At 38.4% G+C, this 19,799-nt stretch overlaps 1 protein-coding gene across 4 annotated transcripts in view; it reads left to right on the top strand.

Annotated features, from left to right (window-relative positions):
* The window catches only part of Emcn (endomucin), a 93,069-nt gene that overhangs the window by 53,170 nt on the left and 20,100 nt on the right, over positions 1–19,799 (top strand). Inside the window, exons 5-8 of one of the 4 annotated variants that reach the window (XM_013121898.3) lie at positions 10,690–10,728; positions 16,690–16,779; positions 17,016–17,069; positions 18,538–18,633. In XM_013121898.3, the coding sequence (XP_012977352.1) occupies positions 10,690–10,728; positions 16,690–16,779; positions 17,016–17,069; positions 18,538–18,633 (279 nt within the window). Of the gene's footprint in view, positions 1–10,689; positions 10,729–16,689; positions 16,780–17,012; positions 17,070–18,537; positions 18,634–19,799 lie in introns of all 4 variants that reach the window. The other 3 variants (XM_013121897.3, XM_013121900.3, XM_013121899.3) reach the window with 3 other exon arrangements.

Genomic DNA, 19,799 nt, shown 5'->3' with positions numbered 1-19,799 from the left:
AGAAAAAATAGAATGAAAATGAAATATTTCTATAACTTTTAGCATGCTTTTTAAATAACATTTATTTCTCTCATGCTATTCTTTCATTCTGTCCATAGAAGATAATCTTCTAAAATTTGAGAATTTTACAAACAGAAATCACCATCAGTTCATTCCTCTGAAATGATACTTAAAGAGATGTGGGATTGGTGAATGAATTTACTCACTGACTTGCATATCACCATTGATCTCATTGTGAGCTATAGTTGTACAATGCCAGGAATAGAATTAGCTTAGTGGTGGATGACAAAGACAGTTTAGAAGGTAAATATTAACCTGATAATAACAAATGGATGTATTCAAAATAACAAAACAGAGTAAGGAGAAAGGAAGTAATGAAGATATTGCAAGTGTCTTTAGAGTCAAGGTTGCCCTCTGGAATGATGGCATTTGGCAAGGAGAACTGAGTAAATGGGAAGTAAGCATATGATGTCTGCAGAAGAGAAGCTGAAGGACAAGTGTGGAGTTTAGGTTGACTAACAAAGAGGAGGCCTGGGGGAATGAGGGGATAAGGGGGGGGTTGGGGGGAGGGCACGGGAGGAGGGGAGGGAATGGAAGAGGGACCTGGAACTGACTTGTGAAGCAACCTCGTTTCTTATCTAAATTTAAACTGGAAAAAAAAAGAGAAAGTTATTTGAATGCATGTCAAACATTAATGTAATTTTTGAAAGGTTATATCTGATTTTTTTTTACCAAAATAAATCTGGAGAATAAAAAAAAAACAAAGAGGAGGCCTAATAGTTGAAATGAAAAGGATTTAGGTAGCATTACAGTAAGAAGCAAGCTCTTGTCTGTACAAGGCCAACTAGACCACAGTGAATTCTAATAAATAGCAAAGAGTAAAGAACAGAGAAACATCATAATCTTGTTCATATTTTCAAAAGACATGGAATCAACAAGAAGAAATAACAGTACTAAAATTTGTAGCATTTGTCTTGGCAAGGATTTCTTAGATACAATCATAAAATCACAGATGACAATAAAGAAGAATAAAGGAGTGATATTTTACCAAACTAAAAACCTAACTTGAAATGGCCATGCTTTAATAAGTTAAGATACTAAGTATATAAAAACTCAGACAACTCAATAGAAAGAACATGAGCAAAATACTTAGACATTTCTCAATAAGAAAATAAAGATGGCCAAAAATCTATACTCACTTAAAAATCATAATGAGATATGACCTCATATGTTTTAGAATGGCTTTTATTAAAATGATGAAGTATACTGGAAGAAAAGAAGCCTTGAGGTTGTTGGTGGAAATACAAATTAGTACAAACACTGAAGCAAACCATATGGATGTTTCTCAGAAAATTAAAAATAGAACTACCATATGATCTGCAATTCCATATGTGTGTATGTGATTACATATATATATATATGGAAATTAAATCTGTATCTGGGCAACATATATACTTATTTCTATGTTTATTGCAACCACATTAAGAATAGCCAAGACAGAGAACAACCAGTAATGTCCTTCAACAGATGATAGATTTAAAAAAAGAAAAGTAGTGAAATATATGTAAAACTGAAGGATACTAAGAGCTTATGAAGAAGAAAATCATACCATGTATAGTGTTGCAATGGTGTGGATGCACTTGTAGGCCTTAAACTAAGTGAAATAGGCCTGGAATAGAAATCCAAATGTTTCATAACCTTGCTTGTGTGTGGAGTCTTAAGAAGTTTAACACTTCTGAGCTTGGCAGTACAGGCCTGAAATTCTTGAGGCTCAAGTTCAAAGCTGTCAGGGCTGAAAGTGAATTCAAGGCCATCCTGAGAGACTTAGCAAGAGTTGGTCTCACTTTTTTTTAAAGGAGAACTCACAATAGCAGAGGAACAATAGTCACAAAGGCTGGAGGTGGGGAGCATTTTGGGGTACCTAGGACAACGTTCTGGTTAGGCAGTAAGAAGCAGTTCTAGGGCTCAATCTTACAGTACATCACAATTGTTAAAGATAATAGAATATGTGATTGGAAACTGATAACAGATTATATTTTATGAATTCTCATCACCAAGCAACTGGTAAATACATGACATAGTCTTTCTACAATGAATACAAATGTCAGTATCACTGGATGGCATGGTACTTAACAGTATGTGTCATTCGTAGACTCTTAGATCTGCATTATTTTTTCCATTACTATAGCAGCCACCTAATCAAAACAACTTGAGGGAAGGGGCTATTTTGCTCAGTGTCACAGGGGTCAACCCCACAGGTACTTGGCTCTGTGTACCCTGGTAGAACATGGTGGTGGGAATATGTGGAGAACGGAACTCCTCATCCTGTCTCAGAAAAGAACGAAATAAGAAGTTGGCGTGTCCTCAGTGACCAACTTACTTTGGCAAGACTCTCATTTCTATCATTTCCCAAAAAAGTGCCAACTGGTCACCAACTGTTTAATATATAAGCTTGTGAGGGACATCTCATATTCACAGTATACATGTTCATAATACAACTTTCTGCCCCTGCCGTCAAAGGCTGATGGACGTCTCATTACTGCAAAATGACTTAATTCTTTATTATTATTATTATTATTATTATTATTATTATTATTATTATTATTATTTTAATTTTAAATAGCTTGTTTTACATATCAATCCCAGTTCCCTCTCCCTCCCCTCCTCCCGCACCCTCCCACAATTCCCCCCCATCCTCCCACCCTATTGCTAATTCCTTCCACATAGAGGATATCTAGAGTCTGTCATTTCACTCAAGGTAGGGGTCCAGGCACTCCCCTAAGAGTCCAAGCTGAGAAAGCATCACTCTTTGTGTTATGAACACATGATGTCTGTTAGTATTCAAGGGATAAACACTGATCCACTGCTCAGGGCCCCATAGGTTGCCCAGGCCTCCTCACTGACTCTCACATTCAGGGGGTCTGGATCAGTCCCATGCTGGCGTCCTAGCTGTCAGTCTGAGGTCCAAGAGCTCTCTCCTGTTCAGATCAGCTGTCTCTGCTGGTTTTGCCATTGCATTCTTTGCCAATTTGCTCATAGCTCTTCTCTCTCTGTCGCTGGGTTCCTTGGGTTCAGTACAGTGTTTAACTGTGGGTGTTTGCCTCTGCTTCCATCAGTCACTGGATGAAGGCTCCAGGATGGTTATAGACATCAAGTTCATTATCAGGAATGGGCATTCAGGGTGGTCTCTACACTATTGCTTAGCTTGCCAATTGGTGTCATCCCTTTAGATCACTAGAGGTCACAATGGTGCCTGATCTGTCTTCTAATCTATGATTCCCTCTTCCCCCTATCCTACCCCCCCAGTCAACCTTCCTGTTCCCCCATGACCTACTCTCTCTTCCTCTTCTCCCCCTTTCTATTTCCCAGCTCCCCCTTCCCCCCTCCCCTCGCCGTGTTCCCCATCTCTTCAGAGGATCTTGCCTCATTTCTCTTCTCTTGGGTACCATGCATATCTTTTAGGTTCTTTCCTGTTTCCCAGACCCTCTGTCACTGGAAGTGCAGACTGGCACTATCCTGATCCATATCTAAAATCCATATATGAGTGAGTACATACCATGTTTGTCTTTTTGTGACTGGGTTACCTCACTCAGCATGGTTTCTTCCAGTGCTATGAAGTTGTTTTGATTTGAAGCAAGAAAGAGTAGAAAATTTCACAAAGAACTCAAGAAGCAAGTCTCTAAAACACTAAAGGATCCAATGAAAAGGTGGGGTACAGAACTAAACAGAGAATTCTCAATAGAGGAGGCTAAAATGGCCAAGATATACGTAAGAAAGTGTTCAACATCCTTAGCCATCAGGGAAATGCAAATCAAAACAACTTTGAGATACCATCTTACTCCTGTCAGAATGGCTAAAATCAAAAACACCGAAGACAATTTATGCTGGAGAGGATGTGGAGAGAGGGGAACACTCCTCCACTGCTGGTGGGAGTGCCAACTTGTACAGCCACTTTGGAAATCAGTATGGAGATTCCTCAGGAAAATGGGAATAAATCTACCACAACACCCAGCAATTCCACTCTTAGGCATATATCCAAAAGAGGCAAATTTATACAACAAGGGCATCTGCTCCACTATGTTCATAGCGGCATTATTTGTAATAGCCAGAACCTGGAAGCAACCTAGATGCCCCTCAACTGAACAGTGGATAGAGAAAATGTGGTAAATTTACATAATGGAGTATTACTCAGCAGAACAAAACAATGCATACTGTTGAAAGAAATATATCTGATGGATGCACAAGGAACAGTTGAAAGTAATTCATCTGACGGATACACAAGGAAGACTGCATCTCAACTACAAAGAGCAAATTATGGATAAGGGCTCTTTACTATAATGTATCAGGACCTGGGTCAAGAAAGTCTCAACGTTTATTAGAAATAGATGATTTCTTTTAAAATTATCCAGTATTGCATGTAAGTCAACACTGTAGTAAAATCTGTAACTCCAAAATGCATAGGAAGAAAACAGTGATTCAGATTTGATTGTCTAAACAACCAATCTCAAGAAGGTTGGATAAGAAAGAATAATAAGCCCAAAGAAAGCAGAAGGTATAAAATAATAAAAACAAGTGTGAAACTCACGAATTAAAATCAAACAACAATAAAATAGACTCACAAAATATAGAATTGTGATTTTAAACATTACACAGCAATACAAGTTATGAAGATAATAAGGAAGAGAAATGCTACAAAGAAAGCCTATGAAACAAATAACAATTTAAAAGTCATGGACTCCAGTGACCCAATTGCAAATAATTAAAATCCTAGAAGGAAGAGTGAGAAAGGCTGACAGAAAAGTATTTCCCAAATATGATTAAATGCTATAGCCCAGTAGATTCAGGAGGCTTGATGAGCCCAAAATAAAAAAAAGAAAGAAAGAAAGAAGGGAGGGAGGGAGGGAATGAAGGGAGGGAGGGAATGAAGGAAGGAAGAAAGAAAGAAGGAAGGAAGGAAGGAAGGAAGGAAGAAAGAAAGAAAGAAAGAAGGGAGGGAGGGAATGAAGGGAGGGAGGGAATGAAGGAAGGAAGGAAGAAAGAAAGAAGGAAGGAAGGAAGGAAGAAAGAAAGAAAGAAAGAAGAAAGAAAGAAAGAGAGAAAAGAAGCCACACCAAAGACAAAGAGAAAATCTTGAAATAAGCTGTTGGCGGAAGAAAAGACACATTAAATGAAGGAACATGGGAAAATGACAGCAGAGCTTCTTCAGGAACAATGCCTGCCAGAAAACAAGGAAGAACATCTTCTCTACTGGAGGGGAAACTGTCACCCAATGTTCTGTGGGGACTTTTACAGACGTGCAAAGCTGAGAAATTTCATGATGAGTAAAAACACTCAGCAAGAGAGAAATATCACCAGAGGGAAATTTAGATCTAAATAAAGGAAAAGAGCTCTGGGAGTGACAAAAACACAAGTAGATAAAAAACCCTTCTACCTCATTTTAATCTTTTCAAAAGAAAACTAATTGTTTGATTGAAATGTAACAAATGCATTTGAGGCTTAAAATATATTTAAACAATATATATAGGTAAACAATAGCATAGGTTATGAGATGAGAGAAACATACTATTGTAAGACCAATAATGGAAAAATTGTAGTCCTAAAGGAAAGCTTAATACAGGGTCTGGAGAGATGCCTCAGTCCTGTGTACCAAGGACCCAAGTTCCGTGCCCAGCACTTACATCTGGCAGCTTGTGGTATATCATATGCACTCTGTACCTTCATACCAACTTCCACCTGTTTCTCTTCATGTTCTCCTTTCCGGTCTTTGTTTTCACTTTTATCAAGACATTTGTTATGGGATCTAAAGCCTACCCTAATCTACAAGAATTCCATCTCAATATCTTTGCTAATTATGCTTGCATAGATCCCTTTTCCAAATAAGATCACAGATTTCATATCCACGAAGCTTTTGGAGGGATGTCACCATGAAATGCACCTCAGACCAGTGAACTGTGTCAGGCCTCAGTGCACCTAGCTCTGTTGCCACACAGTCCCCATTTCTGTGTAGTGCCGGGCACTGATACATGGTTCAAAAGAAATGCCAACGACAGTGATTCTTGTGGGCCAGCATCTGAACTGCACAGATTTTACATGTAAATTTATTAATCATCTCACCCCAACTCTCCAGCTTGTAAGAAAGGTATTGGAAATATGGCATTCTCTTTAACTCTCTTCATTTCCTATGCTATTGTGTTTTGGGTCCCACATGTGTCCCTCAAAGCACTTATATTGAAGGTTTGGTCCTCGCATGGATGTATGCAGAGGTTGGACTTTTGAGTGGTGACTAGCCTCGTTATGGTGTATGACATTTATGGACCGCTTGGCTGACACAGCCTCTGCAGCTTGCTTCTTTATGTTTCACCATTATATGCTGCCTCACCTTAGCTCAAACAAACACAGCCGATAACTGTAGACTGATGCCTCTGAAACCGTGAGCCAAAACACGCCTTCCTTCCTTCATGTTTGTCTCCCTTAGGTAGTTTGTCACAGCAGTGGTAAACTTACACATGTGTATATTTTGTTACTTTCTTAGAATGGATAGGAAAGAGGAAACAACGGAGGACAGAAGAGTAACCTGTACTAAACAAAGGCTGACATGGTTGAGGAAAAAGTATGGAACAAGTTTATGGATTGATGGTCCATTGTAAATGATTATGTGATAAGGAATTGTACTTGCTAATCTATTTATTGTATATAAACGTTATCTTTAATAATCTATGCTATAACTGTTATACATTTCTATTGTATAATGGTAACATTTATGTATAAGAAACATATTACCAAATAAATTTCCTTGTCACATAATTATTTGTGGTTTAGTATGGAGTTTACTGTTATACAAAAAAGAGTTGATTCACAATAATTGAATAGACATTTTAGAGGTGCTACTATCTAACCGTGTAAATGAGCTACACCCAGGTCTTTGTTCTTCAAGGCACCACGCCTGTCTTAAAACAAACAGTGGTGTCTCTGATCATGCCAAGAGAAATGGTTATGAGTAATGATTCTTAATTCAAAATGCTTAGTTAACAAAGAACACATTTAACCACAACCATTCATCTGTGTTGTGGTCTTTGGCCAGCTCAGGAAACCCCTCTGTGTCTCGGATTGTTCATCTAGAGCAGTGGTTCTCAAGCTCTGAGACATAACCCCTTTGACAAACCTCTGTGTCCAAAACTACTTACGTTACAATTCATAGCAGTAGCAAAATTACAGTTATGAAGTATCAATAAAAATAATTTAATGTGTGGAGGTCACCACAAACTTGAGGAACTGTATTAAAGGCTCACAGCATTGGGAAGGTTGAGAAACACGGACCTAGGGAATTGTTACAAACTCTGGGATGAGGAGATTGCTCAGTAAGTAAAAACACTGCTGTGTAAGCGTGAGCACCTGTGGTCACGTTCTCAGCACCACCCTAAGAAGCCAGGCATAGTTGTACATACCTGCAACCCAAGGCTGAGATGCAAAGACAGGTGGCTCCCTGTGCAGTCATTCTAGTCATCAGTGAGTGCCAGTTCAACCAATGAGAAGCTCTGTCTCAAATACTAAAGTGGCGAGCAATTGACAAAGACACTCAGCATCAACCTCTGGACTCCACAGACACATATGTGAACAAGCACATCTTCACATACTGGAAGACACAGATACACACACACAGACACATGCCTGGATACATGCACACACACATTGCATCCTCATAGCATCTTCATGGACATTAAACTGAAAGGAAGTAACATCCTTGTTGAATTTTCCCTTCAAACCGTTACAGAGAATCTATCTCATGCACTGCTATTGTCTACATCATACAATTTAGAAATCAATAATTTATCTGATTGTCAACTCTGTTAATGCTACTTTATGAACCGAGCCATTTCTCTGTGACATCCCTGCAAGGATTTAGCTGTAGCTTTCCCCCTTTGCTGGATAGTTTCTTGATATCATTTTCTAGAGACACAAACAGGAGGAAATTACAGAATAATAGTCTTAGTCACATGCCCTAGTTTAGACAAACCAAAAATAATCTCATGTCCGTGCCCAGATGACAGAGTAATACAATGGAAATTGCTCATAACTTATTTTGCAGTAGAATTAGATAATCACATATAAAAATAGCTCTATATATTCTTTCTCCTGCATTTAGTATCACATTTTATGTACCACTATAGTGTGTTATCTAGAAACACAGTCTCCCCTGTGAAATAAGCAAAGTTATTTATTGTATCGCTGGTAAAGCTTTCTGACTTAAACGATAATGTCTAAGCTCAGCTTTGGAAATATATTTGCAGTTTTGAAGACCACAGTTTCATATTACAGGATCAAAGTCAACAACAGACATCAACAGTTCTGTCTTTTATTGATCATCCAACTGTGAGAGTATTAGCGAAAGCATCCCACATGCATTTGAGGTTTGACTTGCCTCATTTCCTCCACAGATCCGAGTGTGGCCTTCTGACAGCACATATGTGTCCTTGCAGATATAAATAAAAACCAAAGATGCTCACACTTAGCCATATGCGAGAGCATTCATTTTTACTGAGATTTTTTTTCACCCTCTAAACTGAGTCTAGGTTAAATGTTCTATTCATTTAAAAAACAGTTTGTTGTCTTCAAACTATTTCCATTATTTCAAGAAAGAGGCACACATTTCTTCTTGTTTTGTTCCCTGAAAACACTGGAGTTCAGATCCAGGCATTGAACACGTTAGACAAACACTCTTCCACTATATTCTTCCATTCTTCTCTGAGCTATATCCAAATTGCTGATTTATTGAGACAGTCTCACTATAGATTTCAGACTGTGGAGCTCAGACTGATCTCAAACTTGTGATCCTCCTGCCTCAGCTCTCAAAGTGATGGAATTGTAGGCTTGTGTCATTATGCCCAGTCATATTCTATTCTTGATTAAATATTTGACAACTGTAGAATTTGTTCTTGGCATTTTATTCCTCCAGGTACAGACAAATATATGAACTTTGACCTCAGCCTATTCAGCATAATGTGATAAATTGATGTGTTTCTTTACATTCCAGCAAAGTTTCCGGGCACACTTACGCTTCTTATCAATTTTGTATTCACATAAAATTATTATTCATTTTGAAGGCTAAAAGAAATTCAAATAAAAGAGAGTCAGAAGGTTTCATCTTATTCAAACTTAAAATTGTTCATTCCCAGACAAGTCTATCAGCACAAAAGGTTGTGACCTGAGATTAATAAAAAGGAAAAAATGGTTTTTAATTTCTTTGTATTCTAATCCTAGCTCTAATAAATATTTTAACTGCATCTCCCAAATGCAGCATTATGCCACTTTCAAATGTATTTTAATTAGTTATCAAAAGCAGGAATTAATTATGTAAACTTTATACTTAGAATGTTTAGGAGGAGAAAAACTGTCTCTCTTAGTGAGAATAGCCCTGAGTTGTCATTGTGGTTCTACCTTTAAGACAGTAATTTAATATTTTTCAGATAATATTTGCAGATCTGAAAAATGGGAATATTCTCTCTCACTGTGCTAGAGACAAACAGTGGCACATCCTAGGTATAGGTAATGGAACCACAGCTATATGTAAAACAGAAAATCTATCCTCAGGGAGATAGAACCCAACCAACAATGAGCAATTTTTCAAGCAGAAGGTAAATGTTACTATAGTAATAAAATTGCAGTGGAGCAAACAAATTCAGGAGGCAGACTTGTATGAAAGACAGCAGAGACAGTTTAGTGAGGTGACTCGAGAGAGCACTGAGGCACAAGGAAGACCAAGAGCATCCAGTTCTGGAAGAACCCTGTATCTTTGAGCATTTGATCTATCAATGCCAGGTACAAGGTGGAGCAGAGTTAAAGAGGGAGTTGATGGCTAAGAGGACTGAGGAGTCAGGTAGGGCTCCTGCAATCCTATGAAAACTGGCCAGCCACACTAAAGAACTGCTGGTGAGTCAAGGTTAACTTTCAAGAGACTTTCCTAGGCATTCTTGGGAGCTAGACGAGCCAACTTTCAATCTGGAGCTTTGGAGTACATAGAGGCAAACAGAAAGATATTTAGGTATTTTATTTGTAAGAACATGTAAACATGACCTGGATCAGGCTTCAGGAAGCCAGAGAATCAAAATATGTACCCCTGCTTATTTTTCTAAATAAAGTTTTATGAAATTAGAATTATATGCTTTCTTTGGGTATTGTGTATGACAGAGTTCATGATATGCTTTCTTTAGGTGTTGTATGTATATGACAGAGTTCACACTAAAAAGCAGAGCTGAGAAGTTGCAACAGAAAAACTTCATAACATACTAAGCCTTAAAGAGAAAGTTACAAGTCAGGTAGCATTTACAAGGCAGGAAGGTCTCTGTAAGTTCAAGGCCAGTCTTGTCAACAGAGAAAGTTCTAGGACAGCCAAGACTACACAGAGAAACACCATTGTGGGAAAAAAAGAGGAAGTTACAAGTATAATGATTTGTATCTATGAAGACACCATGAAGAAACTGTTGTTTAAAAAGCAAGAAAAGGGGAGAGACAAAAAGTTAATTGATTCTTCTCTGAGGTTTTCTGGAATCAAAAGTTCCATGATTATATAATTTGAGGGATAAATGTATACAAAATAAGTTAGTGGCTATAAAACTTACCTTTAAAACAACTATAAAACCAGATATTTTATTCAACATTTTAATTTTAGTGTTTTTATTTTTCCCTTGAAAGCTGAAAATCAGAGTTCAATCAAAACAACAGAAATGTCAGGTAAGTTAATTTTCTATTCTCCGAGTGTTCATTAGAATATCCCAGGAATGAGACCAACACAAAAATCTGGTGTTTCTAAAGCAGGAGAAGTCAATGCTCCCACTCAAGGTCATGAAGTAGCATGGTTTTTCTCCTTATTCTACTCAGGTCTTCAACTGAATGTACAAGGCCCACTCACACTGGGGAAGGCATTCTTCTTCATTTTCTCTATCAATTTAAATGACCCAATAGCAAGACTTGGTCCAATCTCTAGGCATCCTGGGGTACATATAGCTAGCCACTACAGTGGTGTCTCAGTTCTCCTGTAATGGACAGCACAATTTATAAAGGTCTCATGGCACCCCCGCCACCTTCTTCAATTTTGTGTTTCAGAACTGTGATTACAATACAGACAGTAAGCTTGGTAGAAAAGCAGAAGCAAGAACAGACAACATATGACCACTACACCAAACCATTAGGAAGGAGGAAGGGACATGCTGTGTGAGCACGTTCACTGTGCTCCATACCTCCAGGAAGCTGTAAAAAGTGAGGCATGAGTCACTCTGTGTGGAGTAATGTGTCCATTGTTTCTCTGTCTTTCCGTGACAGAATCATGACATTTCTCCTCAGTGAGAACACACTCATGCAAAGAATATACCACTGTAAGCCATCTAGAGTCTTAGGTTGGGCATTTAAAAATTTTAAAACAACTAATTGACTCTAGAGTTTGCATTCAAATATTTGCTCTACAGTCTACTTACAGTGTGATCATGGGAAGATATTTAATCTCTCTGGGCTCCAGTTTCTGCTTTGAAAAACAACATGAGCAATAACTCAATAATAAATGGGAGAGTTACTCTTTGTAAAACACTTAATAATATCTGACATATAGTGTCCCATACAAATTTGAAGCAAAATCCTTTTTAATATTTTTATAGATATATCAATACTGGTAGAGACAGAATGTTTTAAACCTTTCAGAATTTGAATAACAAATTTCATTAACCTATTGGATAACTATATATAAGCAAGTAGAATAGTCTTAAAAATCTGTTGATTCTATGAAAGACTAGAAGGGAAATAGAAATGGTTTTAGAGTGTATTTAACTTACACTTTCTCTCACTTACTCTCAGGCATGTTTATCTCATCTCACTGAGCTACAGTATCTCTTATCCTTAAAATGCAAGATTAAACATATTTTCTTTGGATACAATTACTGGCACTTATGGAAGTAATAGTATCCTGCTTTGTTTTTTCTTGGATCTCATATATAAGTTCCTGGCATTTAATAACTCTAAACTGGTTAAGGAAGGGGAAATCCTCCTCTCTCAATCAACTTCTATAGAGTTGTCTAAACTAAATAGATCTCAGTTCACACTGAGGTTAATCACATTTATGAGTCAAAGCAAAATGATAGACATTTAAGATAAAACTTTGACATTGTTGTAGGAGTAGCTCTGTTCAGTAATGTAGGCCCTTAGGAGACTCAAACTCGATCTAAACCACTCAAAGGTAGAAAAGCCCTCCTCTGTTTTTCTACCTATTAGCTGGACGGAGAGTTCCATCATTTGTATATGTGTGTAAAAGCTATGAAAAAGCAAGAAACCACATGACAAGAGTCTAAGATCTTAAGCTGGGAGAGCATTCAATGATTCTATAAACACATTCCCCTCCACAAACACAGCTATAACAACTGCATGCATATCATTCATTATCTGAACTACCTATATTCAACTTGCCTTTTATAATAAGCCATTTTGTTTCTGATGATGGAAACCAAGCATAGACTCTATCCTTTCCCTGGGTATCAGGATGCTCAACACCCACCCTTGCGGCCAAAGTCAGCACCAGCACTTGTGTAAGTTCTTGTAGCATGATTGCTTCCTCCCTTTGCCTAGCCGTGTATTTCCTCGTTCTGATTCGTTCACCTATGGTATACATCATTACAAAAGCTTCTCAAATCTTTCCCTTGTTGTGTAGAGTAGCTTATTCATAAGATTCCTAAAAGGTGGCATGGGCTCACTCATCATGAGCCATGGCATATTTGTATGCTTGTTCTGTATCTCACACTGTGCTGTGCTTCCTTCATTATTCACTGTTAGATACAGAGCCCGGCCTATATTCATGGTTATTATTGAACAATACAAAAAGAAACGATGTAGCATGTCAACATGGATGGGGAGGATCTCACAAAGCTGCACCCTTAGATAAAGAACTATAGGAAAAGAACGGATGCTCAGAAGGGGAAGAGAATCAGTTTTCCCCAGGGACAAGGTCTCTAATTTGTTATCTAATTCCAAGTGGTCAACACTAAAAACATACAAGCAATACTAAATGGACTCAGCAGACTGTATTAATGTATTTATGCACATGTATAAATATAACAATAACTAATGGGGAAAAACAGTGTAGATAAGACATGAAAGTAAGGTGGAGAGTAATTCTAGAGAAGCCATCAGATAGCAGGGTAAGTGTGATGTGGAGAGAGGGAAGGGGAGCCCAGCTGAGTGAAAGCCTTCTAGGTTGACATTCCTGCTCAGGATGTTTAAGGAAGATCATCAAAGGATCCTCCAACCCAAAAGCTCTCACATTCACAGCTCTCAGGAAGTGGTGTGCATGGTTTGATCAGCCTTGGGGGCAGTAGAGCCTTGGGCCAGCACAAGATGGAGTCAGACAAGTGGTGAATCTCAGTCACCGACATTTCCATAATTTCAGTCCTTTGAAGATTCTCTAGTCAACCTCAGATTCCTTGGGACAACAGTAGATTCCCCTGTTAGAAAAGTTCCCACTGACTTAGGAAATCTGCAAGAAAGCATGTGCGTGGTGGCCCATGTCTTTGATCCCTGCACTCTGGATGTAGAGGCAAGCAGATCTCAGTGAGTTTGAAACCAGTCTCCTCCACATAATGAGTCCATGACAGCCCGGACTACATAGTGAAACCTAGTTTAAAACAACAAAAAGGGCCTCTGTCAGGACCTCTGAGGAAAATGTGAATACATTTCAATGGAATAGGCTTGGCTGTAAGAGATCTTGCTTAGATTGCTCCGAGTTTTGACCTCAACTTTGTAAACTGCATTTAATTTGTGACACAATGCTTCTAGAGTTCAATAACCATCACAGTCACAAAAAATCAGGACCTAAGTGCAGACTGTGTGATCTAAGAGTGACATGTTTTTCAGCTTCTTCTACTTCTGACTGGAGAAAAGAAACACCTAAAAACGTGGAAATGTCTGGAAAGTCAATTTCACACAGCTATACTCTGGATTTTTTGAGGAAATTGGACGAACTCTCTTTAGTTGGAAAGTTCAACTTTGTAAAAGGCATAATCATACATTATAGCAATATCATACAGCATATATTACATAATAATATATAATTTAAAATAATCATGCTAAGACCAGTTATTCTCCTAGACAATTTAAATTTATTCTTACTTAGTCTTTACAACAACAATATGATATGAAACTATTTCACACGCTTTACATATAAGAAAACCAGACAAGAAGAGGTTAAACAGTGTGACAAGCCTCCATAGGAAGCACGTTTTATAATCAGAGTCTAGCTCTGGCGCCCAGCCTTCTGAAACATGTTCTTTACTACCTCATTATTCTTCACCTAAGCCTTTTCCGAAAGTGTTATTTGGGTAAAAATTTATGGTAGCACATTTTCAAGACAATGAATGAAGATATCAGACCACACCATGCAGCCCTCTGCAAGAATAACACTGAGCTCACAATTAGTGGGTTTATCCAAGTGCCATGATGTTTGCCATATAACCATGCTAAAGATAGGGCTTCTCTCATTGTGGAGCACTAATAAAAGTCATAACAAGTATTTTTAATTACATAGAAAAATAATAGACATGCAGACACCAAATTACATACAGCTCAGGTAAGCACGAGTTTGTGCATTCATGTGTGTGCTGAATTCAGAAACGATTTCTTAAGTAAGAATTCCAGTCAAAAGAAAAACCAGCATAGAAACATGGAAGTGTCTCTGTTTCAGCAGCACTGATAATTCACGTAAGAAAGGTTAACGGCAATCTTCTGAGTTGTGGTTAATCAGGGTTAACGTAGCAGTAACTCCTGGCCCTGGTGGTCAACACATTTTTTACTCAGGAAGCTTGGGTAGTGTCATTTCAATCAGCCATAATCACGCCTAAAGCAACTGTTGGCCTGAACAGGAGGAACAGATGAGGTGGGATATGGAGTCTTAGAAACTGCCCGTTGGTAAATCCCAAAACCATTGGTTATGCAGCCAGCCATCTTGTCCTCTACCAAAATACCCAAAAGACTATTCATTGCCATGCAGGTCTTCACACTGAAAACCACAACTAACAGTGCCGAGCTTTCAGCTAGCTCCCACTCTTTTGCTTAATATTCCTTTTTTTCCCGCCTGCTTTGTGCACCAGCCTGACATTTCTCTTTGTTCTTATGGGCATGTATCTAGCTCCCTCCCACAGATCTCTTGCCTGGCAAGCACAGTGTAGCCTCTCAGCATGATTCCTCCCCCACAAAGCAGGCAGTGTGTGCTGTGCTGTGGGGGGCAAAGGAGGAAGGAGCAGCTACGGCAGCCCCAGAAATATCAATCTCTGGTGCAGTTATACAGGGCCTCGGAACTCCTAACGAGTCCTAGCAGAATGAAGGTCTCCGTAGAGCGACATGGTCAGACTTGCTTTGGTGCACTCGGGCTGAGGCAGGAGATGCCGGGGAGGGATGGAGAGAGTTCAGCCCTTTGAACTCTGGGAGTTTTGTGGAAAGATGAGCCAGCAACTATGATACAAAGGAGAACTTTCTGCCCCAAGAGAGAAAGAATTCATTTTCAAAAGTTCTAAATTACATCTTTACTCTTGTTTCACAGTAAGTGTGACAAAATTATGAAGTACTCAGTGTTTGTATTTTCTTTTGTTTGTGGATATGGCATGTATTAGGTTGTGTATATTAAGGTATGTTGCCTTATATTTTAAATTTTTGATAATTTTTATTCATAATAATAATCTACTTAGTCTGCTGATTGGAATATGGCAAAGACATTTTCCTTGAGGAAAAAAAATTGCCATGGTCAATGGTGAAGAAACAACCAAGCAGCCATTTTCTTACAGAAGATGTTCATCTAGTCACAGAGCTTTATGGTGGGAAATCAAGGGGTGTTCATTATTCTCCCCCCATTTCTCATCAGAACCTTCACAGTGACCCTTATCTTCAACCCATAAAACCTAACATTTTCTGCATTCACATCTGTTTTAAGCATGTGTGGTGGACAAAACATGATTTCCCAAATTTAAAAATATCTGAAATGATCCAGACCCCCTGAGTGTGACAGTCAGTGAGGAGGCCTGGGCAGCCTATGGGACCCTGGGCAGTAGGTCATTGTTTATCCCTGGCATACAAACGGACTTCATGTGTCCATAACACAAAGAGGGATGCTCTCTCAGCCTGGACTCTTAGGGGAGTGCCTGGACCCTGCCCTGAGTGAAATGACAGACTCTAGATATCCCCTATGTGGAAGGAAGTGGTGATAGGGTGGGAGGCGGTGGGGGGGGGAATTGCCGGGGTGCCGGAGGAAGGAAGGGAGAGGGAACTGGAATTGGCATGTGAAGCAAGCTATTTAAAATTAAAATAATTAAAAAAAATCTGAAATGTGGTTAGTGTTTCTCAGAGATTTACATCTCACAGGAACCTCATGCCTTTAGTTCTGGGCACTGTGGGCTGGAGTATGAGACTTGTTCAGGTGCTCTTGGCCAGCTCTGCTCTGGACAATGTAATCCTGATATCTAGTTTGTGTGATGCTAAAGTCAATCATTTTTCCAGAAGAAATACATGGAGTCACATTCAGCATTACTATTTTATATATTTTATTGTGCAGAAATAAAGTGTTTTCCCAGGCCTTTAAAAATGTTGTAGACTGTTCAAATCTACAAAGAAATCCAATATGAAGGCTTAATACCATAAACTAAGTCTGGGTTTGTGATTTTCCTGTAGTTACCACTCAACTGCCAGAGGCCTTGTCAAAAACCATCGTGTCACCCTCAGCATTACTAACAACTGCAAAAATCATCTCGAAGCTTCAAGGTATGATTTTTGTGTGTCTGGATGGAAATGTACTCTACTTTATTGCTCTTTATGAAATAAACTCCATCCATCTTGATTTTCAAAACGTAGCTCTTGCAAGGTGGAGGAAAATTTTGTGTTTGTAACATCATAACTATATATCATGGATCTCTCCTTAAATGGGTGTAGAGGGAAAGTTATATGTATTAACATATTTATCAGGGGTGACTTGTTTGTTTTCTCTCTCAAAATAGTAGACACTGAGGATGGGAAGATTCCAGCCACTCCATCAACCACCCCCTCTTATTCCAGTGAGTAACATATGCATCCCATTCATTGAAATAGACATGCACAACACGTAAGTGAGACAGGCTTATGGACAGCCTTTTCTCAACTTTCCTCAGGATGCAGCTCCATTATAATTCAAGCTGCAGCCGACTTTAAAACTCCCTCATACATCTCATCTGAATTACTACACTGTGGCTGTTTTCTTCCTTTCTTTTCTTTTTGTTTCCTTTTTCACTCTCCTCTTAGTAGTAAGCAATTACCAGAATGGACAAATAATGGCTTGATGGAACTGTATTCAGCTAAGGCAAAATCACCATACTAATAAATTTTATACACATCATCATGACTTCAACATATTCATCTTCATTTGCCAGTTAAATATTCTTAAATCAATTAAATTATAAAACTGCTTCTTTTGCCTTGATGAAATTTTATCATAGCAATGGCAATTAATTTTATTTTAACTTGAACATATATAAGCAATATAACACCTTAGAGCTGTGCTGTCTGAATAAATCATAATTCAATTGTTCTCTTAGCAATTAACAGTAAGTTGAATGTACGAGAAGCTGGAATTACAAATGAGAATCTTTGTTTCAGTAAAAAGCCATCTCATTAAATAAGGTATCACAGAAAGAACCGACCCATTGATTGATGGCATTTTCATTTTGAGGAGGAAATACTGTCCCTCAATAATCTATTTTAAAGTGTGCTTTAACATTGACTTAATCATGAAATGGTAGCTACCCTATGATGAATTAAAATAGCATTGCCCCTTGATAGACAGGCGAGAAGCACACACGCTAGCAGATGGGAACACCTCACTAGTTCTTCCTCTCACTATTCTTTTGCTTTAATCACTAAACTTTTGTGCCTTCAGTGATAGTCAACACTGAAAACGCAAAAAACTTCTTGTTAAGCAAAACAGGAAAACCTTCTCCTAATTCACAACAGCAACACATTCCTTGCACGTGTGCATACCTAACCATTTTTAGTTATATTAGACTTTCTAAAATGCTATCCAATAAATCTACTCATGTTCTTTTACACATTTCCTAGTTTTAAGGGAAGGTGTTGCGAAGACACAAGTTTCAGCCTTAAGGTTAGAATCCTCCAAGTGAGCTGCATTTTTTAAAAGTAACCTCGTTATAAAATACAAAAGAATATATTGAATAGTTGCGGTTTTAAGTCTAATCTAGAGAATTCTTGCCTCTAGTCTTCTCTCTCCATATGCTTCCAGCCTCCAGAAAGATGAGAAGCCACCTCCTTGAGGTTTGAAAGTTTAAGAAAGGCTGCAAGAGTGACATCAAGTGGATATGTCAGAAATGACAAGCAGAGCAAATTTGTAAATCAGATTAATTATTGCCTAAAATATGTTAGTGTTTTGATAGAGTGTTGTTTAAAGAAGGAAGCATGCATGTTTTGTCCAGCATGGTCTGTTTGTATAAAGCTGGCATCACTTCAGCTAACAATATCTCCAATACTTTTCAGGTATTATTTTGCCTGTGGTTATTGCGTTGATTGTTATAACACTCCTGGTATTTACTCTGGTGGGTTTGTATCGAATGTGCTGGAAAAGAGACCCAGGTGAGTAATGACCTTTTGTTTTGTTCCATTTTGTTTTCTCAAAAGTAGAGTCGGAGTTTGCTTAGTGCAAACTTACACTTAAAACTGTTAAAAGGAGAAGAGTTTTTTTTAGTGACGATACAATGTCGCCAACCACAAAGAATGGGGGTAGGGGGGTGGGGGTGGGGGGAGATGAAGATATTTTCTTCATGCTGTTCAAAATAAGGAGTGATAATTAAGATCTGGTAGTAGAGTAAATATACATCAATTCTTGCTCGTGAATAGCCTCAACTGTGAGGACAGTAAGAAGTGTATGCTCCAAAGATGATGTGCAATTGGATGTATTGTCTGGGCCAGAGAGTAAGCACAAGGGTGTGGAAATTTAGTTTAGAAGCCCATAATCTCAACAATCATACTCTGCCACCATCTTCCTCCTTGGTGGCTCAACTCCTTTCCAATATAGGTGTCTTCTGTGGCAGTGTTATGTAGTTTATCCTTTCTTTTAATAAGTCTTTTATTGTAGAGTAGATTAAATTAATGTATTAGAGTGGATAATTTATAAAGATAAGACATTCCCTAGTATTCCTTATCTAATATGGTCCACCCATCATCATCATCATCAATTTTCTGTCATCATAATCAGCTTAGAACAGTACAGTTGTCTCGACTAATGAGCCGATGTTAATGCATTATTCTGAACAAAACTCTCTACTTCATTCATGATCCTTCCTGCTATATGTAGTTGTTCTCCTGGTCCTAGGGTGGTGCTGCCTTTCAAGTTGATACTTTGGCCACACCTCCCTCTGCTTGTTTAGCTTAGCTACTCCCTCTACCACATGAACTCCAATTCATCATCAGTAAATCCCAGACATCTGCCCTAGATGTGTTATGAAGTTCAGGTTTCCATACATTCATCCATACTTTGGAACATCAAGCTTACCCACCACTTGACTTTTAGAACACACTTGTAACTTATCCTATAGGATTCAACTAACAATAATCTGTTGTACCTTTGATAACACACCACTGGTTAAGCATAACAGACTATAACTTTAATTTTTAGTCTGCATAATTGGATTAACAGCTTCCTGGTATTGTAGAATTTTTACCTTGCTTTGTGCCTGTATTGCCTGTGAGCCCAGCAATAACTGCCCTACCACAATTATATACAGCTCCACCTTGCATTA

This window comes from Mesocricetus auratus, unplaced genomic scaffold (assembly GCF_017639785.1).
Source record: "Mesocricetus auratus isolate SY011 unplaced genomic scaffold, BCM_Maur_2.0 Super-Scaffold_100009, whole genome shotgun sequence".
Classification (NCBI taxonomy): Eukaryota; Metazoa; Chordata; class Mammalia; order Rodentia; family Cricetidae; genus Mesocricetus; species Mesocricetus auratus.
The sequence above is the reverse complement of the archived record's forward strand: the minus strand, read 5'-3'. Positions and strand labels throughout refer to the sequence as shown.